Below are 27855 nucleotides of genomic sequence, written 5' to 3' on the forward strand. Positions count from 1 at the left end.
TGTTCAGGGTGACGGAATAGGACCTCTGTTTCCACGAAAATAGGCCGGCAATTATTGCATTCTTGGAGGTGTTCCCTCACCCCTGAGGCACTGCCATTGTTGTGCTCTTTAAGGCGAATGTTTAAGCAACGCCCAGTCTGCCCTATATACACCAGACCACAGAGAAAAGGGATTTTGTACACGACCCCTGTTTCACAGCGCACATACGGAGCCCGGTGTTTGACTGTGCATGCACGGGAAATACGGTAAACCTTTTCCGCCTTTTTTTGTACAAGGGGGCATAGTCTGCCCCCTTGCAAGAATGCAATAATTGCCGGCCTATTTTCGTGGAAACAGAGGTCCTATTCCGTCACCCTGAACAAAGAATCAGGGAGGTGATGGAAGCTTTCCACATTGCCTCGCACGGTAACTGCATGAGTAAGCCGTCAGTATCGCTCACAAAAAAGGAAATAGGTTATCTGCAAAAATTTTGAGTTTGTTCAGTCATGACATTTAATCTTAACTGTTTTCATCTGTACCTACCTTTGATATCTTTTCGTATTTAAGTGTTTGTTGCTTTCCCATTAAACTAGTTGTGAAAAAGGCGCTCGTCCTGTGGTTTCTTCGCTGTCCTTTGTTTGTTCGCGCCCAGAAATTTTCATCATGAACAACCTACAACTAGCCCAGCTTTCCATTCTGTTGTATATAGTACCTAATGTTGCGCGTAGGTCCGCCATGTAGTGACTCAAGCATCCAAATTATGCGGGAAAACTTGCAGATTACAGTTGCATTGAATGACACAGCTAACTAGTGATGCATTGGCTGCACCAAGGCCAATCTCAATAACAAAATAGTACTCACCATGTGGAAGATGGGTGACGCCATCTGCTGTGAACACCACAAATCATAATGTTTTCCTTTTAACAATGGGCGAGCACTTGATAAAATTGCATTGATATATAAAAAAAAAAGTTTTTAGTGAACATCTGCACACTGAAAAACAAAATGCCGCAAAGCACGAGAACAGTAGGAGTACGCAACGGTCTAGTGCTAAACGATGCAGAAGAAGAGCTCTCCCTGGTGTAAACAGTGTGACATCAAAAAGGTGTGCCCCGATGGGCAAAATCGTCGACTTTCGGTTCTGAACCGGTTTTTCTGGTGCCGAGCGCTCCCCCACCACTTTTGTTCTCCGATTCGGAAACGCCTCGCAGCCTTTCTTCTCTCGGTGTGAGCCTTCTCGGTAGGGCGCATGTTTTGCCCATCGGACCAGAAACACGTGCGCTGATGACGTAGGTCGGGAGAGGTCTATTGGCTTCCCTGCAGTGCATGGATGTTTTTCAACCATGTGACGGCATTTATCCAATAGAGTTGCGAGCGGTGCAGGGAAAACAAACGCGAAACTCAAGGTCCGTAAGCGACATAAGAAAACAGCCAACTTTGGCCCCACAACACTTTGCAATTACAGAATACAAAGGCATGTTCACTTTCCAACATTTTATTTTCAGCACTTCTGACCAATGCCATTTACACAAAACTGTCACCCCACCCCACAGTCAGCCCCAGAACAAATTGCAATCTGCAAACTATCAATAATGATGATATACACTTAAAAAAAAAAAAAACTCCTGCAGATGCAGACGAAACTGGCGTGGCATTGTGAAGAAAAAAAAAATATGCGGGAGCCAGGAGCATTTGCAAGCAACAGGCGCGGATGCTGCTATGGCACCCTCTGCCCTCTCTTGCAGCGCACTGCTTTACTCGCGTCTTATTACGCGTTGCGCCAAACCCGCTCTTTGCAAAATGTTGCATGTCCCACTTCTTCCGGTTCCATCCTCCGAACAAACAGCCTAGACTACTTCAGCCTTTGAAGCTTCATCGAAGTTCTCCACCAAATCGGGAACGTCGTCGTCTTCGTCATCCGCCGCGCAGGCACCGGCACCCCCACTCTGTTCCGAATGGCTCACTGAAACACACATTTTCACCCTTGACTTACTACATGCTCCACACTAACAACACACACTTGGCAGCGAGAGGCAAAATAAATGGCATTAAATCTGCCACAGTCCGCACCAATACTGAAACTCAGAGCAGCACTGACTCACAATCCAAGGGCACCCGCTGTATTTGAAGAACACGACTTAGACAATTTAAAACAAAGATTGGACTTATATTATGATGTAACAATAGTGCAAAAGGAACACGAGGGTAGGAAAGGAAATGACGCAGACAAGCACTAAGACCCCGTCCCTTCTGTTCCCTGTGCGCTATTTTTACATCATGAACGTTATCCAACTTGCCCAACTTTCGGCTTCTGACTTTAATCATGAACTAGTAACCAGTTTATCTTGATCATCAAATACAGCGTAGGCCCTTGCATCACATTCTGCAAACTAGCCTTTTCTGTAGCACTGCTATGAGCAACAATGCACAAGAGCAATAGAATTGATTACAAAATTTGGATTAGAGTAGACTTCCGCCTCTCTTCCTGAGAACTCTTCCTTCGCCTCTCATCTCAAAGCATTTGATGGAACTGCAAAAAGTCGACGCAGTTGCGCAGTTTTCGTCTTCAAAGGAGGTTATCGCCAAGTAAATCTCGCTTTCACAAGACCGATTTTTGACAGTTTTGAGGGCCACTAGACATTTGGTTAATTAGAAGTTCTTTTTCCCCAATCCACTAAAGTCTGAAATTAACGACGTGTTACAGCAACATACATTTTGACACACCCAGATGGACACATTCGTGCAGTCCCTTCAAGTTTGTCTTAAACGGAGTCTACTGTATGTATTAGAAGGAAAACAATAACCAACATTAGCAAGATATTTCAAAGTCTGAAAGTATAAACAATGCCCAGATCTGGAGACAACTTCCTGTGGCACTGCTGAAGGTACAAGCATGAAGCAATGGCTTCCACAAGCGCGTAGTTATGGACAGCCCACAACAAAAGGCTCATAAGCTGACGGCTTGAGCTATCAGCTTCTACTGCAGTGGCGCAAAATCTTTCCCAAGTACAGCAATGGGAATGAGAAGGGAATTATGAGAGATGAAGGGACAAGGGACATACAATGACAATCAAACAAGCAGTCAAGGTAGACTACTACCTTGACATAAAGGGGTTCCCAGATGCACCTGTTCACAGCAGTGCAAGACACTGGAGGCAAAATACGCACCCATGGCGCTCTGTACACTGGCAAGCCTCTTCAAGTGGGTCAAGCTCTCGGCTCCAAGCTGGTTCAATATTCCAGGAAGCATTTCTGTGATCTCTGCAACCGGGTAAGGAGAAAAGTAACAAGTGAGATATTAGAAGTCTCAGAAGAAAAAGTACACAGCTGCATCGCTGCACAATCCTTGCAAGTACCAATGCAAAACACGCTCTCTAAACAGCCTGGCATTCTCATGCAGTGCGAATCCAGAGCGGAGTATGCGTTGATGTATATCTGGAGCCTTTTGTGTTTTTGGCCACTAAGGGCTGAGTTGGAAAGGGGGGGGGGGTCCAGTTATATGTGGCAATACATGGTAATTGCAAAGTTTCAGCAATCAAGGTAGTGCATTACTGCAACTATGCTTTTGTCTCTGCTCAGTCTGTTTATTGCTGCGCTCAGTTTCCTGGTCCAGATATTTTTTTTTCCGGTTACAGTAACTTTTAAGCTTAGTCCCACTCACTGAATGTGGCTTAATTTGCAATCCTTAAGTAACAGACATCAGAGAAAACTGGCACTCTAAGCAACAAGCCCCTGGCAACAGATCCACACTGTTGTAATGGCATAAAATGTATACTTGCAAACTTTACTCATAATGGGCCTCATATCTCCATGACAATCAATGGTGCCCAGTCTCCATACAATGAGGTTTCGGTTTATTGGGGTTTAACGTCCCGAAGCAACTCAGGTTATGAGGGACACCGTAGTGAAGGGCTGTGGCTTTTGAGGTCCAGTACGCGGCATGAACGCTCGGTGGCCTGTACTCTACACAATGCAAGCATTTTGCAGCCAACCACAAACATCCCTTCCAGGGACCCTTTAACACTGCAGTGGCTATCCCAATTTTGGGCAGTCCGCGACAGCAACATATTAAAAGGATTTGCCGCACACAAACTTTATGTTGCATTGGCAGCTACGCCAATCACAGTGCAGGGGGGGCGGCCTCAGCTCCGCAGGCAGCATTTACTGCTCGATTAACCAGCAAGTGAAGGTTGGCGTGAAGCATCGCGTGGCACTCACGTTTCGTCTCTGCATGCCCCGTGACTGCAAACGTGTTGGCTGCCAGGGAAGCCTGAACTTTGGGGTTGTTGAAGTGAATCACAGAGCCATCTTCTTTGATCATGTTTACCTGGAAGTAGAAGAAACAAGCAAAATGAATCAGAACAGTACTCACATACCAGCCCACATGTGAACGCCACAATTATGCCATATGCCATTATCATCACCAAAAAAAAAACTATGTACTGCAGGAGACGACTACTTCCTGCACCACCTACCCTATCCTGAAAATTTACTAACCTTATCTGGCCGCCTTATCCTCTGCCCCTCCCCAGATAAATCTGTGTCAACTTCCTTTTCTTGATTTCTGCCACAATATCACCAATTCCATAAATTCACACACAGCAACACCCTTAAATGACTATATATACCAATAATAGTTAATGTTTCCTTCTCAGCAATTGTTTACGAACCATAAATAACTTACAACTGAACGAGAGCTGTGACGTGTAAGTGTTTAGGTCATGTGAAGCATGAAAAAGCTACAGTATGATAGTTGACATCCTGTTTCTTGTCATTCCAGCTCTTGAAGCAGGTTGGCTAAGGCATTGTAGTGATTTAAAACTATGTATCGGCAATTCCATTGCAGTTTTCTTCATACCGCACATGGACTAATAAACACTTCTTATACAACACAGCCACCGTTCACAGTTGTGCATAAAACAGCATAAAAAAAAAAATCAATAGTAAACCATTTAGCAGTCGTAGGGGGAATACCATGGGGTGAGCCAAGCATACTATTGCCAAACTCCACCCTTTGAAAAAGGGAAACGCAGAAGAAAAAAATCCGGAGTCTATATAGTCCTTTAACCACGTAGTTCACATCTTAAATGCTGATCTGATCAGCCTCCTCTAGTCACCACTGGATAGACCCTAGAGAACTAAGCATCTCAATGTGCCCCCGAGTGGGGTTAATGCAGTACACTCTAAACAAATACGCCTATATGGGAGTAAACTGTCCCCTAGGCCTTCTATAAGAGGGTGTGCACTAGAGAACAGCTTGCTTACTCCCTTTTTAACTCCTTTCTGTTTAGAGTGTATGGATTGAAGGTGCACTGAAGAGGAATCTGAACTTGTCTTTTTGCCGCGGGAACTCGATCTACACGTTCCGAGCTTTCTTAGAAACGTCGATTTACTGCCCTGTGTGGCCGATTTCCCCAATTAAATCGAGTTAACGTCCGGCTCCCGCCTTTTTTTTTTTAATTCTGCCTCGTACGGTGGGCGGAGTCGACCAACGTGTGGAGCGCCTTTCACCCAGTCCCGTGGTGGCTTGCCGCTCTGCCATCGGCGGAGTAATACGTAGTAGTCCGTAGTAGCAAATAGTCCGCGCGTATTTTTATTTCTTCGGGCTTATTTTGCGGCTATATTATCTGTGAATGAAACTATTTATTCATGGAAACCTAAAAAAACTAAATAAAACGAAAGCAAAGCCTCCACGGGACTGGGTGAAAGGCGCTCCATGCGTTGGTTGACTCCGCCCACCGTACGAGGCAGAATTAAAAAAAAAAGGCGCGAGCCGGACGTTAATTCGTTTTAATTGGGGAAATCGGCCACACAGGGCAATAAGTCACTGTTTCTAAGAATGCTAGGAACGTGTGTATTGAGTTCCTGCGGCAAAAAGACATGTTCAGAATCCTCTTCAGTGCACCTTTGAGGTATTAAATGCATTTTGTGCCAATCTACTTTGATGGGGTACTGACGGTTAACCCATGTACCAATGTGATGTTGCCTTGTGAAGGTTTACTTCTCAAACGTCTGGGCAGGAATGCACAAAAAAAAGGTGCAGTGCACACAACCACAACACGCCAACTTTCCAGAGAACAGGTCAGCTGGTCAACAGGCAACCTCAGCACTAGCTACAGGCAGAGGGGACGCAGGAAGACAAAGCAACGAGCACACAACAAAAGCTGCCGCCGCTTACCTCTTCAATGCCGGGGATGTTATTTACAGTGAGCTTCTTGAGGGAACTCTGAAGTTTCTTGTCATCTGTCGTGGCTGTCCGGTGGACCACCTTTTTCTTCCGGCGAGCTGTGCCCTGCGTTGAACACAATGTGTTGCACACTCAGTTCTGGTCACAGGGATACTTGAATTGATAATTAGAGTCCTGCCGTGTGTCCTATTTGCAGGAGTTGGACTTTTTTTGTTCTCAGCAAATATAATTTTTGACGATTTAACGTGGCAATCCTGTACGGCCAAACATCACTTTGAGCCTACCACAGAAATTTTTGTCAGCGTGAACAATTTACGTACCAGCAATTAACATGTAAATGATTGCATTTGGAGCTATGCTTGTAGATAGAATTGCTATGGTCATTAAAAAGGTAAAAGTTAAATAGATAACCGGCAGACATAAACACAAGTGGAAGTTGACATGTTATCTTTTGGCTGCACCGGGTAGGACACGAGGGCGGGGCATCACATGGCCCGCATGTTGACGGCATTGACGGACACACATCTCATAAACCTACTCAACAGACTAAGAGCTCTAAGCAGTGATGATTGTGAACAGTGCTTGTTAGCAGGATTGTGCTTCCCGGTCTGCAGAAGCATGTATACCGGCTGAGCAACACCTCAAGTTACACAAATGAACTCCTTATCCAACTATACCACTGTCCCATCACAGCCCCTGGCTTCCCTACTTAGGCGACTCAACTTTCAGCAACTAATACTAATTAATAGCCAGATAGCTATGCCTTGCATGCCAAGAATACTGGCCATTTCTGGTTTATACCGAATTTTGACAACTGAGTTCACCGCACTTTTATCTTTTTCTGTTAAAACCGAGAAGTCCCTCTTCCACTTTCAAACTCCGAATCCTGCCTTGGGTCATCGCAGACAGGTTAACCTAAGAAAATTGGACCCCAGGACACCATGTAACAGAATAACACAGTTAAGCAGCTCACATCAGTTCGCCCTTATTACAGCTTTAATCGCGACACCACTCTTTTTGCGTGGAAGGCGTACCACTAGGCGATCTGGCCGTGCATATCTGCGCCTGGCACTTTATCACGCGGGTAGCATCACTCCACAAGCAATCTTAACATTACCCAGTTTCAAGACCAGCTTAAAACAAACCGAGGAAAGTCGCACTATACAGCTATCGGGCAACTACGAAAACGCTTCAACTTTATAAACCAAGCTGTCGGACTCTCGTCACAGGTTCGTACAAACCACGCATGCATATCCGACGGCACAAAGAACAATGGTTTCCCCACGTTATGGGCATTCCAAAACCGAAGACCAACGACTTTAACGCAGTACGGTTTAAAGCAATACACCAAATAACCCTCCCCGCCTGAACGCACAGACCTGAGGAAGCTTGTCCAGAGCGCCGGCGCGGAACAAGTAAAGCCATATTTTATTGCAGCTGCTCGGTTAGGGTCACGGTGTGCCCGCTTGTGCCGCTCGCACGTCTATGCGGCTGCGCTCGAGCGCAAGCTCTGTATTGAAAAACTCACTGACCGCCATAAAACTGAACTTAATCTATGCGAACCTCGAGCGTTCTTGACAAGCCTACTTGAGGCTGTTCTCAAGCTTCCGCTGCGACCAACCAGGCAAGTGTGAGCGACGCTCTGATCTCAAAACCACACGCGGCGCGGCGGCGCCAAAATGACGCGACGAAAATTCTTGGACATGAGTTAACTTCCAAAAGCGGCCAAAGACAGGCGGCCGTGAAACCGACACCCGCCCCCACAACCACGCTGCACGAATCGTTACCACGACGGTGCGACAAGAATAACTCCGCCTGACGACTCCAAAGCGACGTGCAGTTGGCAAGTAACGCCAATATCGCCTTCGTACAAAGTCCCGATGCCATTCGCACGCACCCTGCGACCACACGAGGCTGCGAACACTTCTCGCTGGTTACGTAAGGTTGCGCATTTCGGACGCGTCAAGTGGGTAAAAACCAGGTGCAAACTCACCTTGCCGCCGATGCGGACTTGGGCCTGGAGCTTGTTTAGCTTGTCGGCATTCATGCCTGCGACGAGAGAACACAAAAGACAGCTTCGATTACGGGTGGATCCACGGATCAGACCGTAATGCAGGAGGAAAGGCCGCCCGATACAGTGGCGGCGGGCGGCCTTTGTGACTCAACTCTCGCTCGCTTGACACGGCGATTACAGAGCAAGAGAGACAAGAAACACGTGTCAAACCTGCGTGGGAAGAGGCTTGGCCGTCTTCCTTAAGTCCCACGGCCATCTTTCACGACGCAGTGCGGCGATTTGCGAGCGATCAAGGCCGGTCAATCTCACACAGTCACCCCCGTGATGCTGCTGCGGCGTGCGGCGTGGTTAGGGCTAACGCGCCACTTGTGTTTTGTGACGCGGTGTCGCCGGTTATGTCGGCGTTATGGCGGACGCTGCGAGCCTCTGAGCACGCCTGTCGCGTTCCCGAAACAGATATAAGCTAACCGCACGACTGCCAACCCGTCGGCTTATCGAGCAAAATGCCGAACTCACCGCTGTTTCAGCAAATCCCCGGTGGTAGCGGCGAAAATGAACCCGCGGAAGCCGCAAGAAAGAGGGCTTGCCTACTCTCGTCGACAGGAATATTGGCGCGATAAAGTGCGTTCCAAAGAGTCGTGCTAACAAATTAATGTTTAGTACAATTATATTGTTTGGATATCGAAAAAAATCTCGAGTGAGTATCAAGTTCTCTTAGAAAATAAATATACCGCCAAATAAGGCTCACGTTACTTTCTTTTGTTTTTGTGAGATACTATTAAGCAACTATTAAGCTTTATCGGCCAGTTATAAAGGTAAAATATTCCATATACTTTAGTTTATTCTGTATCTTACAAACATTACATTAAAACCATTTCACAGGTGTGCGAGGCTAACATTAAAACTAGCAGACGACGCACCTGTCGTCTTTTGGCGCCATTTTGAGAGAGAACTTTTGTGCACTGGATCTGCAACACACGTGCGCCACTCAAGTGAAACGGCTTTTTTTTTTTCCCATTACGCGCAGAGTCGTGCACAACTACTGTTTTGTTCTGTTGTAACGAAGCACTTACGTACTGATTCACAGATGCAGCGAGAACCGACAGGCGACTGGCGAGGTGCCACCATCTGCCGCCAAAATGTAATAAGGTATTCAATAGAGTTTTTGCATGTTCTGTCATTATTGGTAGGTGACACCACTGTTCCACTTGGCTGGCCGAGTCTGAGATGGCTTAGCTTGCTTCTGGAACCGATATGCACAGCATCCTAAAGCGATGAAATGCGTACGTATCCCATTTGCCAAAGGTAACCGAGCAACAGGTTTTTGCTTCTCAACCGTATAACGGGGCTTTTACTCCAAACCTAAAAACCGAAAGATGTCAGAACGTGAGGACAAGGGTTCACCTTACATTTATGCAGATTCAGAGCTTAAGGGGTGCTGTAAATGCTTACGCGGGTTACTTTTGGCGAAGACGGTACGTCACTCAACAACCCGGCCTTTCATTAAATTGTACTTGCGCAAAGCTGATTTTTATTCCTTTTCGCTCTCCCGCTGCTCGACGGCCAACTGCCAGGCGACAACCTCGGGATCGGAAGAACTTAAATTTTCCAGTCTTCTGCGCCGTTGGCAGCGGCTAGACTCTCCTTTGCTTCCATATCGAACCCTCCTCCCGCATGCGCAGTAGCGCGCGGCGCAACTGTCGTAAACACGGCTCCGGCTCACGCGTCGGAGTGGAGCGCGCACCGGCTGTTGCGAGGCGACGCACCTGCGCCTCTCGTGACGTCACGCGGCTCGCGCATGCGCATAACGGGCGGTGCGCACACACGCGAAACTCGGCTCTGACCAGCGTAGTGTAGCTTTACGCTACAAAAGTTCCCTGGTTCGAGATGGAATTTTTCCAGTTGGAATCTAACAGAACCAACTGGAACCCAACTGGATTCAATAGGTTCCAGTTAAGATCAGTTGGCATTCCAGTTTGATTTAGTGGGAATTTTCAGACAAATCCAATTTTAACTGCAATATCAGTTTGGTTTTCGCACAGTACCAGCTCGTTCCAGTTGATATCATTTGGAATTCCAATGGGAAGTAATGGACTTTTTCGGCTGGGATAGTTGCATAGTGCTGTGGTTGCTGTGCAAATAGAATTCTATGATGCAGGAATTCTGGCAGCATTTGTTTTCAGGCTAGCTGGCTCATGGTTCAAGAAGACATTGAACAAAATGCTATTGTTAATAGGGCACGTGAAATGAAGCAAACAAGCTTGTGCCTGCCGACGCAGTGCGAAAAAATGTATCACAAAAAGATGTTGAAAGATGTCAAGATCTTGGGCAGAAGTTGATGTTCTGTCATGCAGGCTCCTGGTAGCATTCTTTATTTGAGAGAGAGCTGATGACCATATCAGCAACATGTCAGTGTACCTCAGATATCTTCTCCTGACAGCACGTTTATAATGTTTGCTCACTCTGATGACAGATTTGAAGAATGTATGCATATGTATGCACTGTTTTCGAGTTGCGAACCAGTGCTCGTCTCGTCTACTACTTTTTGCTGTCCTGTGTGTTGCTGGTTTATTGGGGTTTAACGTCCCAAAGTGACTCGGGCTATGAGGGACGCCGTAGTGGAGGGCTCCGGAAATTTCGACCACCTGGGGTTCTTTAACATGCGCTGGCATCGCACAGTACACGGACCTCTAGAATTTCGGCTCCATCGAAATTCAGCCGCCGCGGCCAGGATCGAAAATTAACCTGAACTACAACACAGAGTGGATCACTTGATCTGCTCCTAGAAGCCTCAGCCTCTGTGCTGTATAAATGCGATAACAAAAAAAAAAAGAAACAGCAAATGCTTTGACACGAGGAGTAATTTTCTTACGTTAGGTTAATTTCAACCACACCACACAGCGCACAGGTTTACTGTGCATAGAAATGCGCGGACATTCTTGCTTTGCTCCGGAAACTGTACAAAAAATAGTCGGCCTTTATCGACATGTTACCCACGTTCGAAAAGTTAAGAAAAAAGAAATAGAAGCATTGCCATCACTGGTCATTTTCGCAAGTAAAACAGTACAGCAAAATTTTTTGTTCGCAGATCTCCGAAGTTAGGCTACATCACCAATTACTTCCAAACGGCGATCACGAAGTCTCTTTTGATCTCGACATAACGAGGCTTTGTTCCCACCCGCATCTGAGTGCGTATCATCAAGGCAACGTGATCTGAAACACTCCCTCAATGCTCACGTGACTCAGGAGGTAACTAGTAAAGCTTTTTGACGGGCTAGTTGGTACATATTCATATTTGAAAGGGTGTGCGCTAAAAAGACGTACACAGGAAAAAGATAGACGACAGGAAAGAAGCGCTACTTCCAACTTTAATTAATTCCAACTTTGATTATGAGGAGGTAACTCACTCATAATCAAAGGGTCACTGAGCACGAATTGAAGTTGGCTGGTATCGATAAACTATGGCATTCTAACAAAAAAAGATGCTACTTGCACTGAAAACGGAGCTTTCAGTGCAAGAAAAGGCCAGACTATGAAATATGAATCAACCGTCATCGGCTAATTTTGCAAGTAAACAGGGTGCGTTGACAGTTTTTGACACGAATCCCGGAGGCAAAGTTACACCATCACTCAGTTCAGGACGGTGATAACGGAGTCCTTTTAGGTGTGGGCAACAAGAGTTTGAATGGAATAGGAGAAATTTTAAATGCAATTTTCGCAGCAACAAACTAGTCTTGCAGCCAGACAAACGTCAGCATACCCAGAAAGAAACAAAGAATCAATTTTTACTGAGAACGAAGACTGGACGCAGCGGTCTTCATTGTCCCTTTAAACCAGCACTGGCATGCGAACTAACCACCATTTGTTCCAAGCACGTTGCTGTCTCGTGTCGTTGTACAGTCGCGGGTAAAAAAGATTAGCACACATGACGGAACACCAGAGATGACAACGCGTGGCGCTGCGGGTGGCGAAGAGGCTGATAACAAGAGTGCCGGGCCGCTCCCATTCTACATTATTAGGGGGGGTTCAGCGGACTGCCACGGACAGCAAAATTACTGGCTAAAAGCAGCGTTATCATCTATTGTTCCCGTTAGTTCCTTTTCACAAACCATCGCGGACATAAAAAAAACTGCAATAAAAAGAAGCCATCTTTGCTCATGATAACCGAGCCAAAATACATGCCGCAAGCACAGTCAGGTAGGGCCGGCACTTCAACGCTCGGGCGGTGCACGCTTGATAAAGCTTACTTCCTGCCGTACCCCCCTAGGCTGCAAATATGGAAACGGCCCGTTAGGCAGGTCTGCATACCACAGCGCCGCGTGGTGAGATATACGAATTCTGATTGCCAGTGATCTGTGCTAACCTTTTTTACCCGCGACTGTACCATCACGCTGCCCCAATGTCCCCAACTACAGTAGAGGTAGTCACGTGGATGCATTCATGGACACTATTATGTCAGGAATTTAATTAGCAACTTTACTTTTACAAGGAAGCACTTCAAGCAGTTTATGAACAATCTCCTTGAGTATTACTTGTCTCTCAAGGGTTAAGTATTTGGGGTAGCAAGACGAAATCTGAAGCAGTCAAAGCAGCTCTCCAAAAGGGACACAATACATTCAAGGGATGATAGTAAAATGCCTGAAACAATGTTAGCTTATTTCTTTTGTACTTCACTCATCACAGCAAAACAAAGCGCTGGTAAGCACACATTGAATTTGATTTAGGAGTGTTCAGAGAGCAATATAATACGTAAGTAGACTTAAAACCTAGGTGCTATTACAAATTTCTACAGCAGTCATCAGTGATGACCAAACGTGGGATACCTGTTGAAATTAGCACAGTCAACACTGACCATTCTCAGGAACTCAACAGACAAATACATAAATGCACTATATTTAAAATGGCACAGCGTTTGTTAGATTAAATACCTTCCAGAAGAAAAGAACAGCCTTCAGTGACAGTCTCGTTCTCTCGCAGTCACGCCAACCTTAGACAGTGGATTGTACATGCAGTCACTCAGCAGCTTGCCGTCAAACATCACTACAAAACACCAAACACACAAACTGCAAATGCCACCAAGCAAACACTAACAGGAATGAATACTATTTAAAAACAATACCATTTAACAACCCTCATCCAGTTCGTATGAAAGACTGATAGCACAGACATGTCGAAGGCCAACAGCCATAGCAAGACTCCACAGCCAGCCATAGAAATGGATTTCGGCAAACCCCTCATTAGAGGTGTATGCTAAGCAAAAAGGAACAGTCTTTCTATGGACACGTGAATAAAACAAGCCATAAAAGATAGTGTTAAGAAGCAGGATTATCAAAATGTACCTAACTGGCGCACTGAAATCAAAGCACCATTTTTTTTTTTTTTTTTTCGCAACAATTGCACAGATTGTTTTTTGTAAGATTACAGCAGACAAAAGGGATTGCACAGGCAGCCCACGCAAGGAAGGGAGGCATTTTATGCTTGATATTATGTCCTACATTCATTCACGTGCACAAAAGAAATGTTTAAAAGTAGGTATTGAGACCAGTTTTAATGAAACTGAGAGAGCTAGTTACACCAGATTCATGTAGCTTAATACTCATTCAGCTCGTGTGGCCTTAAATTCTGAGCCAACTAGCCTGAACAGGGTTAAATTTGTCCACCCGTTTTAGCAAGTGCGCCCAATTTCAGATTAAGTACAACAAAAACTGCAACACTTCCCTTAACTTTGCAAGCTGCATGGACAGAATCATGCCTCAGCCCATTTCGATTTGAACAGAAATGAAGAGCATATCAAGGAATTGTGCAGGCACAAATGAGACCTTCTTCGCAGACCAACACCAGACTGTGCAGCCTCAGATTTTTTTTGCCTATTTATTTGGGCATAATGCCAACCACTTGTGAACTACACACTAACACCTTTCATGCAATTTCCAGCCAACAACCTCCTGATTCACACATAAGGCTGGCCTAGAATGAGACAAACAATTCTATGTGCGCTTAGTAAGAGCAGAGCACACGCATTACAGCAGACTCGTGCGTTTCTACTTTTAATGCTCATATAGTCGCTGACCGATTTTGCAGATTCCAAAAATCTGGAACTCTAGATTTTTCAAACGGCCCCGTGAAATTGTCTATAATGCAATGCAGTTATTAGAAGTTTTTTTTTCCTCCATTTCATTATTCAGACATTTTCATCGTTGTCTCTGAAATATAGGTCACAACCTGTACAGACAGCCATTAAAGAATAACACTGTAACTTTGGTAACAGAGAAAGTACATCAGCGGAACTGTTCATTTCTGCTGATGAAACCTCTACGTCGAAAAGCTCTTCATAGATATAGTAACTAGCTGAGCAGCAAGTACACTATGTGAAGGCAGTACAATTTGTGCAGCTCTCAAAACTGCACAGAGGCTGAGAACATCTTTTAATAAACAGTCTCCTTAAGATCAATATTAGCAAAATCACTAGAATCAAAGAAGCCAAGTGGCCACATTTAAGTGCAGCTAGTAATACCGCCCTAAAGCCATGCCTGGCATCTGCAGGGAACTACAGTGAAGTGCAAAACATTTCCGCCAGCTCCATGCACAGAGAAAAGTGTAGTTGATGCACTTCCACAAGTAATGACAGTTTGTCTTGCAAAAAACACCACCAAAGGTACAAGCAATGATAATACACCACTCTGGTGCCTTGTTCCGAAGCTATGAGCTGTATCAGCACATCCAAACTCAACAGTGAACATGCAGTTGTGGGCATGACAAACAATATATCAACACATTGCACGTCCAGCACTAGATAAATCTAGGCAGCGGCATAATTAACCTGCACATTACAGTAATATCAGTTTTGGGTATTACTCGTTCGGTCAACTTTTACTTGAACTAGACACACCAGCACTTGTATCAAATTTAGAGAGGGAAGCCTCCAACTACCTTGTGCGATTTCATTCATGTCGCTAGATTGAAACAAAACGCATCTGATGTTGAATTGGAACATCAGCCCCGACTATGGACAGATTTAGCTCCGAGCATTTGTGAATATCTGACCGGATCTGCTAGACATAGCCAGTCCTCGTCTGTGTCATCTTAGATCTGCTAGGGGAGGATACTAAAAACTAATGAACAATTCTTGACAAAGCAAGCACAAACAAGGGGTAGCACTGCATGTTTAGAGCATGAAACTAGTGCTGCACAGAACATGCTCCAGTGCATGAGTACAGCTGGGGTTTGAAAGGCTGCAACAGCAAGAAACACAGTCAGGGTTTTTGTTTTGCAGGCCAAAAACACAAATGAGGTAGGGGGGTGGGCAACAAGGCATACCCACGTATACACTAATGCACATCAGCACTTGCAAGACAACATTACACTCTGCATCCTTGTCTTCAGTACCTCTTGAGTGTAAATAAAAAGAAGCAAGGAATAAAAATATGGCACAATGGTAATGCAAAAAAAAAATCAGCATAAGGAAAGCAATTGTGCGTGCATTTCATCAACAGCAGATCCATTCATAGTTTCCTGACATGCACGTAACCGTCACTTCCATGGGCCCCTCCCATGAAAGCTACAACAGGACTAACTAAAACACGCTAAAACAGGACACAAGCAAATTTAACAATCACAGAGATTGGTATACAGACTCTAAACACAAATACGCCTGACCAGGAGTAAAAAGGGAGTACAAACTGTCCACTAGTGCACTCTGTATAAAAGGGTGTGCACTAGAGGACAGCTTTACCCCCTTTTTACTCCTTTCTGTTTAGAGCGTAGATGACAGCTTTACTCCCTTTTTACTCCTTTCTCTTTAGACTGTAGGCGGCCACACGTATAGGTGCCATTAAGTACACAAATCTCAGGCTGAGCAAAGGTGTGCTCTGGCAGTTTATTACTAGCTCTCATTACTAGTATCCTTCCTTTACAAGCACGTCATCTCATACCACTTTTCTACAGTCTAGCTACATGCGCACTAGCATAACAATTCTACCAGGACATTACGAGCTCTAAATTTAAACCATAACTCTCAGACATAGCGCAGAGATGTCTTGTCACAAACAGTATGGCGTGAAAAAATAATGACGCCAAAGAATTAGACGGCTATTGCCACAAACATGAACATCGAAGTATGCAGAAAAGCATCCAGGAAAATGAAATTTAATTTCTTAATATTGCACAGTGCCTAGTGAAGTGTAGATTCTTGTGCATGGGCTATTTCAACACTAAGGTAATAACATGAAGCAACTGAAGAAAAAAAATTATGGTACTACAGGGAAGAGCAAACCCAGAAGAATAAGGTAGATGCAATCAAGAGAAGCTTACCTCCTGGACTTCGCACACTAACTCGCCTTATACGAAAGCTCTTGCTCGTACTTGTATCAGCACACGTAAGCAAGCCTGGGGAGCAAATACTATGTGCTGCGAACACTGCTGCAATGGCATGGTGAAAACGCTGAAGCAGAAAAATATATTTCAGATGAATAACACAACCCTCTATGGAGTAAAACCTCGACAGGACATGGCTGCTTTTGAAGGCCGAAATTTATTAGGTTGTGGGTTTGTTACAATAGGGTTGTGGGTTTGTTACATTACAGTTCTTGAGTTCTAGCAACAAAAATAATTTCCTGTATCTTTGTCATGCTCCGAAACGATACCCCCTAACTAACTCGGGCTCTAGGTAACTCGAGTGATAATTATGCAAAGAAGCCAATGGTTTACAGAGTAGTCAGAGCACCTCAGCAGCTTTAAACTGTGCTGAATAACAACAATTTTAAACAACTGCTTTTACTAGCTTCCCACTACATATAGTCCTAAATCGGCCACTTGCTGATAGTTACTGTAATGAGCCACAGCATTAGGGTATACTCATTCCATTGTGCTCAAGGCAAGCAAACGTGGGAACTACCTTCCCACCATGACAGACCTTACCACTAATCTTGTGACCTTCAAATCTGCTTAAAATGATCATCCACAACAGCTATAACTTCCTTCGTATCGCCTGAACACCCTGAATGGCCCTAAGAGTTAACACAATAACTAAAGCTGTTAAAATCAAATAACCAAAATAACTAAGCAGTGTGTAGAGTTAAAGGGAAGCTGAAATAATTTTTTGAGAATTTGATGCTATTCAAGAATTCGAATTTATGAAGCTTCTAGGTAAAGCATGCAAAGTATTTTTGCACTAGCATTTAAAATGGTGTAATAGTCGATTACAACCACTACGATGTTCAGGCTTCTCCTCATTGCGTTGGAGAAATGGGGGAAACTCGTAGTGACGTCATTGGTGTCGAAACTTCAGATGTGCGCTGCCTTTGCCTGCATGCTGTTGTGGGTCGTTCGACGCTGCCAAACAATGCTTCGTGAGCTTCACCTTTGATGGCGTTGCTTTTCTTCCATGAAAACAAAACGTTTATTCGCAGTAAAACATAACACCATCATACGTGACGTCATTATCGGGGCCGCTGCCCGTCGCTGCGCACTGCAGAGAAGCCTGAATGCCGAAGCAGCTTTATTCGGTGATGATGCCACGAATTCAAATGCTAGCGCAAAACAATTTCGCACGCTTCACCTGCATGCTTCACACATTTGGCCCTTTTAAACTCATCAAATTCTAGAACATCTTCCACTGCCCTTTAAGACTTGCAGCTAAACCCCAGCACTGATAACGTAGACATACGGAAGCAGCTACTGTCAAGTAATGGCTTCCACAGCTCCAATGAATCATGCGCCGTGGTTTTTTTCAGTAAAAACTTCTCCTTAGGCAAGTTGGTGGGATATTTTTTCTTTCCTAATTCTTAGTGAACCAGCGTATAATAAGAGGCCAAACGAAAAAGGCGGGATGAGACAGCATTTTTTGTGCTTGAAAGGAATTAGGTGCGAAAAGGAACACACACATAAGAGAAGACACAAAAGCACATACGTGTGCAAAGAGATTGCAGCAAACCGAGTCAAAGCAGCATCAGGTAATCAAGCTTTACGAACCACACCCCGTCCACTGTGCAGACGTGTAACTGCAATTAGCTCTGAGGGTCGAGCATACACAGCCAGATCTGGTTGTTCTTTTCAGCTTACAGAAGAGCATTCTAGTTCAAAGCAGATAGGAATAGAGGCCACACAGGATATACATTCAAAAGAAGCAAAATGCCTTTGAAACCGCAGATAGCACAAGAGAAAGCAACTGTAGCTTTTTTTTTTAAGGCGACGCTGACTAGAGAAGGAAATTAGCCAATTAATAGTTTTACATGGGCGATAATTTTACAGAAGGTAGAAGAAAAGACAGCCACTTGCTGCAGCTGACGGGATCCAAACCCAAGGCCTCCACAAGTTGTGTGCGACGCTGTACCACCTGAGCTGTAGTGGTAGCTGTCTCACATTCTATCTTTTTAAAGTATCTGTGCTACTTGTAGCGTAACCTTGAAAGTTTTCACCACTGCCACACCTAACCTAACAAAACCAGATTGTATGTACGTCTGCTCTAACTAGCATGTCCTCAATAACCGGCTCATGCACGAAAGGAACGTGTCGAGAAAGGGGGGCCTAAAAAGACAACAGCTAACAAATAGCCCACAAAAAAAGTGCTTTTTGATCCTTACTACTGCGTACTTCCCACACGTGTCTGCAAGAGTAGAGAGTAAAGTAATAAAATATAATGCACAAAAGGTTTTTTGTTTTGCCTTCGTTCTTAACCAGGTTTCAAATACTGATGCACTATACAGAAAGGTATCATTACGTCGATGTTACAGTGCAGTGTTAGTTTGCAGTCTTTGAAATTAATAAGCAATGTGAAAGGACAAAGCATCGTTAAGACAAAGCTCATTACATAAAGGTTTCACTATATCACCATGGCTTCACACACCCTGAGTCTTATCGCTACCTAGGAGGGAACATGCGGGGCAGAGCGTGAACTGTACGCAGGACTTTCAGCTAATGGCATATGTTTCGCTGAAGCAAGGTCTGTTCACACTCTTTATGCCATTCCACCTGAAACTAGAACCTAACAAAGCCACAGAAGAGCAGTCCATTTCAGGCCGAATCACCGGTAACATAACCAGTGCACAAACAGCCTGTACAGCTTTCTAAATTGTGCCTAGGAGCAACAACAACAACAAAAAAAGAAACAAACAAACAAACAAGCCACACCAGGTGAGCTGGCGCCAGGATTTCATTCGCAGGAAATTTGCCACACACTTTCGATTTTGACGGCCCCCAGCACCCTCCCTACCCGGTAAGGACAGGAACAACACGTTTGTTCTAGACGAGTCCAAGATGGATCACGCGGGGAGCTTCTGCAGGTCGTAGACGGCCTCCAGAAGACAGGAATGACTCCACGCCTGAATCGGGCAAGAGTCCGGGCAGACATCGCCGTTGCGGTTGGTGAGTTCGGGCAGTCCTCGCCACGGCGACGACTGGATGAGCTGGTAGTTGTTGGACAGGATCTCCTTCACCTCGTTGATGGCGGCAGTCAGTGCCTTCTTGGTGTCGGGCACTTTCTGGGCAAAGTAGAGCCTGGCCCTGAGATAGTAGCCCATCGGCCAGAGCCACTCCTGTGGGAAACGAGTGGCAAGTTAGGCTTGTGCGCCCGTTCCCCCTCTTGCAAACTGTGGCTGCTGCTGGTTCTGCACACCGCACAGCAATCGCCGGAGCGCAGAAAAGATAACAGCAAGAAACGGGAAGCTGCAAAGCCGGACTCACCGGACCCTGGTGGTAGTTGAAACCGTGAGCACATTTGTAGTCGTGAGAATCGTTGCCGTTGTAGTAGTAGCCGTTGTAGTTCATGTCACTGGAAGGGAAGAAGAAAATAAGCTGACAAATCCCTAACCCTCTCTAAAAGTCAAAGTTATGCATCCCACATATAGTCGTTCTCAACAGCGTCATCACATGTGCATGCCGAGTGACAATGCATCTTAATAGTTCCCGAGAAAGTAAAAATGGAAACCACTCTCTCGCACCAAACCTGCACCAAACCCGTAACAAATCTACTTTGGCAAGTGCGCAGATACTTGAGTTTCTAAAATGATTCATAATCGAAATTCCCTTTCCACTGCAAATCCCTTTGCATCCATGAGGATGAAAAAGTAGGAGATGCGGTGGTTTTCAGAACCAACGTTAGTCACTCAATTGGTTCAAGATGACGAACTGTAGACACACGCATGATATTCAGCGTAAGCGTCAAAAAGCAGATGAAGTGGTGCATTTCTTCCAAAACCAACGCTAATTATTACGGCTAGCTGTATCACACTACGCCAGTTCTCCACCGATACATTTACTGCAGTGTTCACCTTGGATCAAGTGTTCTCATTCCAAACGGACCCACGAGGATGTCCTTGACAACGTTGAGAGCATCCCAGGCCTTCTCAACAGTAAAGAGCTCGGGAGCCTAGAATGACATGCGAAACAAGGCACACAAGCACCATAAGAAACATCCAAAGTAGGCTTAGAGAAAGGGTGTCAACTTGCAAGAAGTCAAGCGAATCAGAACACTAATTCGTTCTTTCTTTTGTACAAAGAACACATCTTTTACACATCTTATACATTTTAAGGTAGGAAGAGGGTCTTAAAAATAAATTTTTATTAATGAAGTCACAACTATGAAATCTTCAGGGAACATGCATCGCAAAATTATTATCCTACCTATAATAGAAGTTGAGTTACAGGCTTTTGAATGTGCGATTTCACAAACGGCAAGAAACTGATGATTTCCAAAATCCTATAACTTGCCTTCTATAGCAGGTAGGATGATAATTTTACCCTTAATGCATAGCTTGATGTCAACAGAAATCAATGGCATGCAATCTAACAAGTTCCCTGCAGTAGAATTTCTTTCAAACTCTCGGCAAATGTTACCTAACATATTGCTTATGTGCGCTAGGACTTGTTGTACATAAAATTAAATTAGATATTTGGAATCAGCACGCAAAAATACATGTTTCTTGGAGATTCCATTATTGTGACTTCATTAACAAATTTTTTTTTTCACCTCCCTCAGGCAGTTCTGGCTGGTCATGTGGACCTCTAATCTAAATTTTCTTTGCATTGTTAAGATACCTTAAGTGCCTCACTATAGCCATGGTTGAATCGTCCACACCCCTGGACCGTCTTAATTTCTTGTTTCATTTCTGGCAAACAAACAAGCAAGCCAGCAAACAAACACTAAAGAGAGCACATCCACATCTACACAATGTCCCTGTTTCCTACAACAAGCCGCCACAAAAACTCACCACCACCATGGCAACAAGAAAGTTTGGCCTCAGCTGGTAGTCGGCCCAGGGCCAGATAGCCCCATACGTGTCCTTGTAGATCAGGCGCCGGTTGATCAGCTCCGGGTGCAGGTCGTCGTGGCACACCGGGTGGTTCTCAGGAGGCACCCAAAAGCACGGCTCAAAGTTCTTCTTGATCAGTGACCCCCACTGGTCAAAGGTCATCACGGTCGTAACCCCTGAGAAGAAGAAAAACAACTCAGCAGTGCTGCTTAAACACAGGTTCCATAAGAGCAGAATGCGGTTCAATTAATCTTCTCCTCATGATCATCTCGCTAACTAGTGCAGACAAGGCCTCTCGTTTCAACAGATAAGTAAACGAGTAAGTGTAAGCACTGCATTTTAGTGTAGATCTTGGGATAACTCCATGTGCATAATGTGGCTGTAAAAGGGCATTTTCAAAAATTTCTCAACAACATCAAATGTAAAAAATTGGTAGGGGTTTAACATAGTTAAACTGAGTAGACGTGCGAAAGGAGGTGTTCATTCTTGAATTAAGGGGGGACATCTAAGCTCCACCTTAAGGGTATGGCGCAGTACCTTTGGTTAATGCCCATATATGCAGAATTAGTCATTCTCTACTGAACTGTTGGAGAGGAGGAATAACCGCGAACTTGGACGAGACTGAAGAACGAGAAGAGGACAGGACGAGCGGTAGAGGACAAGCGGTAGAGGATGAGGACCGCTCGTCCTGTCCTCTTCTCGTTCTTCAGTCTTGTCTAAGTGCGGTTATTCCTCCTCTCCAACATGTCAGACCAACTGGCCCAAAGCTTCCCCTTGTTGAACTCTACTGAACATTCATAGATGACGGCGAGTCATCGTACCAATATCAGCATAGTGGTGCAGCGGTTAAGCGATGCGCCACTGCACTGCCAGCTGGCTGTTTCTATCCCAGCCACCGGTAGGGATTGTGCGACCCATGTTGCTCTTCCCGAGCAACCTCTCGCACAGCTGGCGTGACGCTCCTCTGAACTTACCCGAGCTTACCAGAGCAATTTGGGTTGCTAGACAACTGTGCAAGGTTGATCGAAAGAATGTAAGTAAGAACGTATGGTGACAAGATTCTTGGCTAGTGTTCGTGACCGTATGAGTGCCTCGCACTAATAGCATTTCTTAAAGAAAATCACAACTGGCAGTAACAGCGATATGCTGTGTAGAAAAAGGGCCGATAGATGCTGCAAAGTATTTTCACCATGTAGAATGCGACGCTAAACCATAAAAATAATACAACAAAGAAAGCTGGCCCAATAGCAAATGAAGTTTGCCTCAGTTTCCTGGAGCAGTAATCCTTTTCGAATGAGTGCAGTGACCAAAGAAGCGAAACCTATGATACAGGGTGTTTCTTTTAAATTCACACATGCTAATTAGAACATGTTGACTTAGAAAGTTGGAACATTTAAGCAATTAATATTCACAAATGTGCTTAAAGCCATGTAGCCAGAAAGAAGGACAACCATAATTGTCAAGTGACTTCGCTATGTGATGTTTGGTTGGTTTGATTTACTGGGGTTTGACTTCCCAAAGCAACTCAGGCTATGAGGGATGCTGTAGTGAAGGGCTCCGGAAATTTCGACCACCTGGGGTTCTTTAACATGCACTTACATCACACAGCACACGGGCCTCTAGAATTTCGCTTCCATCGAAATTCAGTCGTCGCGGCCGAAATCGAACCCGCGTCTTTCGGGTCAGCAGCCGAGTGCCATAAGCACTGAGCCACCACGGCAGGTGCTATGTGATGCGACGTCCTGAGCACAATGACCAAAAGATCCTGAGAAGCGTGTTTGGCTACAGCAGCTGATGCTGTAAAAGGCAACATGTTTAGCTGGACATGCCGTGCACTGGGTGGGACGGCTAAATATAAAAAAAAAACCACACCGACCATTAACAAGCACAAAAGCACTATAAATCCATCAATGGCATAAAATATGTCCAGTGCATCTCCGTACCATGCTCTGTCCTCTCAACCGCATTGTACGGGTAGTAGCCGTCCTTGTACATCTGGTCCAGCCAGCGCAAGGCGGATTTGCAGAGACCCACCAGCTCCACTGCAGATCCGTCTCTGTAAGAAAACGCATCGGCGAATGAATTATCCGTACCTTCCAACTCGTGCAGTACGATTGAGTGTACTGAACCCCTAGCGCGAGTTCAGCGTGGCCAAGTATACCTACAACAGATGGTGCACAGCTGCCCTTATGACATGGCATGAAACCCTAGTGTGAGCACAGGGTGGCCAAGTATACCTACAACAGATGGTGCACAGCTGCCCTTATGACATGGCATGAAACCCTAGTGTGAGCACAGCGTGGCCAAGTATACCTACAACAGATGGTGCACAGCTGCCCTTATGACATGGCATGAAACCCTAGTGTGAGCACTGCGTGGCCAAGTATACCTACAACAGATGGTGCACAGCTGCCCTTATGACATGGCATGAAACCCTAGTGTGAGCACTGCGTGGCCAAGTATACCTACAACAGATGGTGCACAGCTGCCCTTATGACATGGCATGAACCATTAGTGTGAGTTCAGCATGGCCAAGTATACCTACAACAGGTGGTGCACAGCTCCTCTTATGACATGAAGTGAACCCCTAGTGTGAGTTCAGCGTGGCCAAGTATACCTACAACAGATGGTGCACAGCTGCCCTTATGACATGGCATGAACCCCTAGTGCAAGTTCAGCGTGACCACGTATACCTACAACAGATGGTGCATAGCTGCCCTTACGACATGCTTTAGATGCCTAGGCATGAATCCCTAGTGTGAGTTCAGTGTGGCCAAGTATACCTACAAAAGATGGTGCACAGCTCCCCTTATGACATGGCATGAGCCTCTAGTGCGAGTTCAACGTGACCAAGTATACCTACAACAGATGGTGCACAGCTGCCCTTACGACATGGCATGAACCTCTAGTGCGAGTTTAGCGTGATCAAGTATACCTACAACAGATGGTGCACAGCTGCCCTTATGACATGGCATGAACCCCTAGTCCAAGTTCAGCATGACCACGTATACCTACAACAGATGGCGCATAGCTGCCCTTACGACATGCTTTAGATGCCTAGGCATGAATCCCTAGTGTGAGTTCAGTGTGGCCAAGTATACCTACAAAAGATGGTGCACAGCTCCCCTTATGACATGGCATGAGCCTCTAGTGCGAGTTCAGCGTGACCAAGTATACCTACAACAGGTGGTGCACAGCTGCCCTTATGACATGGCATGAACCTCTAGTGCGAGTTTAGCGTGACCAAGTATACCTACAACAGATGGTGCACAGCTGCCCTTATGACATGGCATGAACCCCTAGTGCAAGTTCAGCGTGACCACGTATACCTACAACAGATGGCGCATAGCTGCCCTTACGACATGCTTTAGATGCCTAGGCATGAATCCCTAGTGTGAGTTCAGTGTGGCCAAGTATACCTACAAAAGATGGTGCACAGCTCCCTTTATGACATGGCATGAGCCTCTAGTGAGAGTTCAGCGTGACCAAGTATACCTACAACAGGTGGTGCACAGCTGCCCTTATGACATGGCATGAACCTCTAGTGCGAGTTTAGCATGACCAAGTATACCTACAACAGATGGTGCACAGTTGCCCTTATGACATGGCATGAACCCCTAGTGCAAGTTCAGCGTGACCAAGTATACCTTCAACAGATGGTGCACAGCTGCCCTTATGACATGGCATGAACCCCTAGTGCAAGTTCAGCGTGACCACGTATACCTACAACAGATGGCGCATAGCTGCCCTTACGACATGCTTTAGATACCTAGGCATGAATCCCTAGTGTGAGTTCAGTGTGACCAAGTATACCTACAAAAGATGGCGCACAGCTCCCCTTATGACATGGCATGAGCCTCTAGTGCGAGTTCAGCGTGACCAAGTATACCTACAACAGGTGGTGCACAGCTGCCCTTATGACATGGCATGAACCTCTAGTGAGAGTTTAGCGTGACCAAGTATACCTACAACAGATGGTGCACAGCTGCCCTTATGACATGGCATGAACCTCTAGTGAGAGTTTAGCGTGACCAAGTATACCTACAACAGATGGTGCACAGCTGCCCTTATGACATGGCATGAACCCCTAGTGTGAGTTTAGCGTGACCAAGTATACCTACAACAGATGGTGCACAGCTGCCCTTATGATATGGCATGAACCCCTAGTGCAAATTCAGCGTGACCACGTATACCTACAACAGATGGCGCATAGCTGCCCTTACGACATGCTTTAGATGCCTAGGCATGAATCCCTAGTGTGAGTTCAGTGTGGCCAAGTATACCTACAAAAGATGGTGCACAGCTTCCCTTATGACATGGCATGAGCCTCTAGTGCGAGTTCAACGTGACCAAGTATACCTACAACAGATGGTGCACAGCTGCCCTTACGACATGCTTTAGATGCCTAGGCATGAATCCCTAGTGTGAGTTCAGTGTGACCAAGTATACCTACAAAAGATGGTGCACAGCTCCCCTTATGACATGGCATGAGCCTCTAGTACGAGTTCAGCGTGACCAAGTATACCTACAACAGGTGGTGCACAGCTGCCTTTATGACATGGCATGAACCTCTAGTGCGAGTTTAGCGTGACCAAGTATACCTACAACAGATGGTGCACAGCTGCCCTTATTACATGGCATGAACCCCTAGTGTGAGTTTAGCGTGACCAAGTATACTTACAACAGATGGTGCACAGCTGCCCTTATGACATGGCATGAACCCCTAGTGCAAGTTCAGCGTGACCACGTATACCTACAACAGATGGCACATAGCTGCCCTTACGACATGCTTTAGATGCCTAGGCATGAATCCCTAGTGTGAGTTCAGTGTGGCCAAGTATACCTACAAAAGATGGTGCACAGCTCCCCTTATGACATGGCATGAGCCTCTAGTGTGAGTTCAACGTGACCAAGTATACCTACAACAGATGGTGCACAGCTGCCCTACGACATGGCATGAACCTCTAGTGCGAGTTTAGCGTGACCAAGTATACCTACAACAGATGGTGCACAGCTGCCCTTATGACATGGCATGAACCCCTAGTGCAAGTTCAGCGTGACCACGTATACCTACAACAGATGGCGCATAGCTGCCCTTACGACATTCTTTAGATGCCTAGGCATGAATCCCTAGTGTGAGTTCAGTGTGGCCAAGTATACCTACAAAAGATGGTGCACAGCTCCCCTTATGACATGGCATGAGCCTCTAGTGCGAGTTCAGCGTGACCAAGTATACCTACAACAGGTGGTGCACAGCTGCCCTTATGACATGGCATGAACCTCTAGTGCGAGTTTAGCGTGATCAAGTATACCTACAACAGATGGTGCACAGCTGCCCTTATGACATGGCATGAACCCCTAGTGCAAGTTCAGCGTGACGACGTATACCTACAACAGATGGCGCATAGCTGCCCTTACGACATGCTTTAGATGCCTAGGCATGAATCCCTAGTGTGAGTTCAGTGTGGCCAAGTATACCTACAAAAGATGGTGCACAGCTCCCCTTATGACATGGCATGAGCCTCTAGTGCGAGTTCAGCGTGACCAAGTATACCTACAACAGATGGTGCACAGCTGCCCTTATGACATGGAATGAACCTCTAGTGCGAGTTTAGCGTGACCAAGTATACCTACAACAGATGGTGCACAGCTGCCCTTATGACATGGCATGAACCTCTAGTGCGAGTTCAGCGTGACCAAGTATACCTACAACAAATGGTGCACAGCGGCCCTTATGACATGTTTTAGATGCCCAAGCAAAGATCTGTACTGATCATACTCAACTGTATTTTAAGTGCCGCATGTTTTCCCTAAAAAGTGGGTCGCGAGACTGAAGACGAAGAGTGAAGAGGGAGCCATGTTCAGAGAAACGATGACAACGAAGAAACCCTGTCCTTCAAATAATTCACCTGGGCGTGGCAGGATGTCCCTTGTTGCCAGCCTTCTCTGAGCTTCCCATCTTGTCCATCCATGTGCCGCAGTTCCATGGGTTCCCGCCGTACACAAAGCCATTCTTGAGGTCTATTCCAGCTTGGACATTAAAGCCTGTAAGCAAAGAATCGAGGAAGTAAATACAGAGGACCAACACAAGTAACAACATCTACGCCATCCTCAGCACACACACAAAACAGGTAGAGTTCCACAGCATATACTATCGGTAGATGACCTAAAGCTTTTGTGCAAGCACTAACAAGCTGCTAACAGCACACGAGTAGGGTTAAAAAACTTACTACCAGTTTACATGATGAGGCACATTTGCTGCAAATTTGAAGGCAGACAGAAGAGAAGCAATTAAAGCGACACCTCTGGAGCAGAGAGCTGGCATTGTTGGTTGTCTTAACAGCAGCAGCGTAAAAGAAATGGGACAAGAAAAAGAAAGACACAGGACATGTTCTCACTGTATGCCTTCCTTCGTAAGACTCCTATGC

The 27855-nt window shown here is 45.5% G+C and overlaps 2 protein-coding genes across 4 annotated transcripts in view; both read right to left on the reverse strand.

The window, feature by feature from the left end:
- Positions 1-1458: 1458 nt before the first annotated feature.
- Positions 1459-8805, reverse strand: bic (bicaudal). 2 transcript variants are annotated; one of them, XM_089549060.1, is made up of 6 exons: positions 8697-8805; positions 8160-8215; positions 6158-6271; positions 4198-4306; positions 3148-3240; positions 1459-1942 (listed from the first exon to the last, which is right to left on the reverse strand). In XM_089549060.1, exons 2-6 carry the CDS (start codon positions 8211-8213, stop codon positions 1827-1829), a joined length of 486 nt encoding a protein of 161 aa, XP_089405186.1. In that variant the 5' UTR covers positions 8214-8215; positions 8697-8805; the 3' UTR covers positions 1459-1826. The 2 variants fall into 2 exon arrangements, with proteins under 2 accessions (XP_089405186.1, XP_089405177.1); XM_089549051.1 differs by lacking the exon at positions 8697-8805 and adding an exon at positions 8391-8636.
- A 3818-nt stretch (positions 8806-12623) lies between these two features.
- The window catches only part of LOC149366137 (glycogen debranching enzyme), a 48816-nt gene continuing 33584 nt past the window's right edge, over positions 12624-27855 (reverse strand). For both annotated transcript variants that reach the window (XM_089549081.1, XM_089549075.1), the window contains exons 17-22: positions 27337-27472; positions 23371-23483; positions 21386-21603; positions 20447-20544; positions 19860-19947; positions 12624-19711 (exon numbers count right to left, since the gene is read on the reverse strand). In XM_089549081.1, the coding sequence (XP_089405207.1) occupies positions 19439-19711; positions 19860-19947; positions 20447-20544; positions 21386-21603; positions 23371-23483; positions 27337-27472 (926 nt within the window). In that variant the 3' untranslated portion in view covers positions 12624-19438. The remainder of the gene's footprint in view (positions 19712-19859; positions 19948-20446; positions 20545-21385; positions 21604-23370; positions 23484-27336; positions 27473-27855) is intronic.

Source organism: Amblyomma mixtum, chromosome 1 (genome assembly GCF_055824585.1).
Source record: "Amblyomma mixtum isolate Tamu chromosome 1, ASM5582458v1, whole genome shotgun sequence".
NCBI lineage: Eukaryota > Metazoa > Arthropoda > Arachnida > Ixodida > Ixodidae > Amblyomma > Amblyomma mixtum.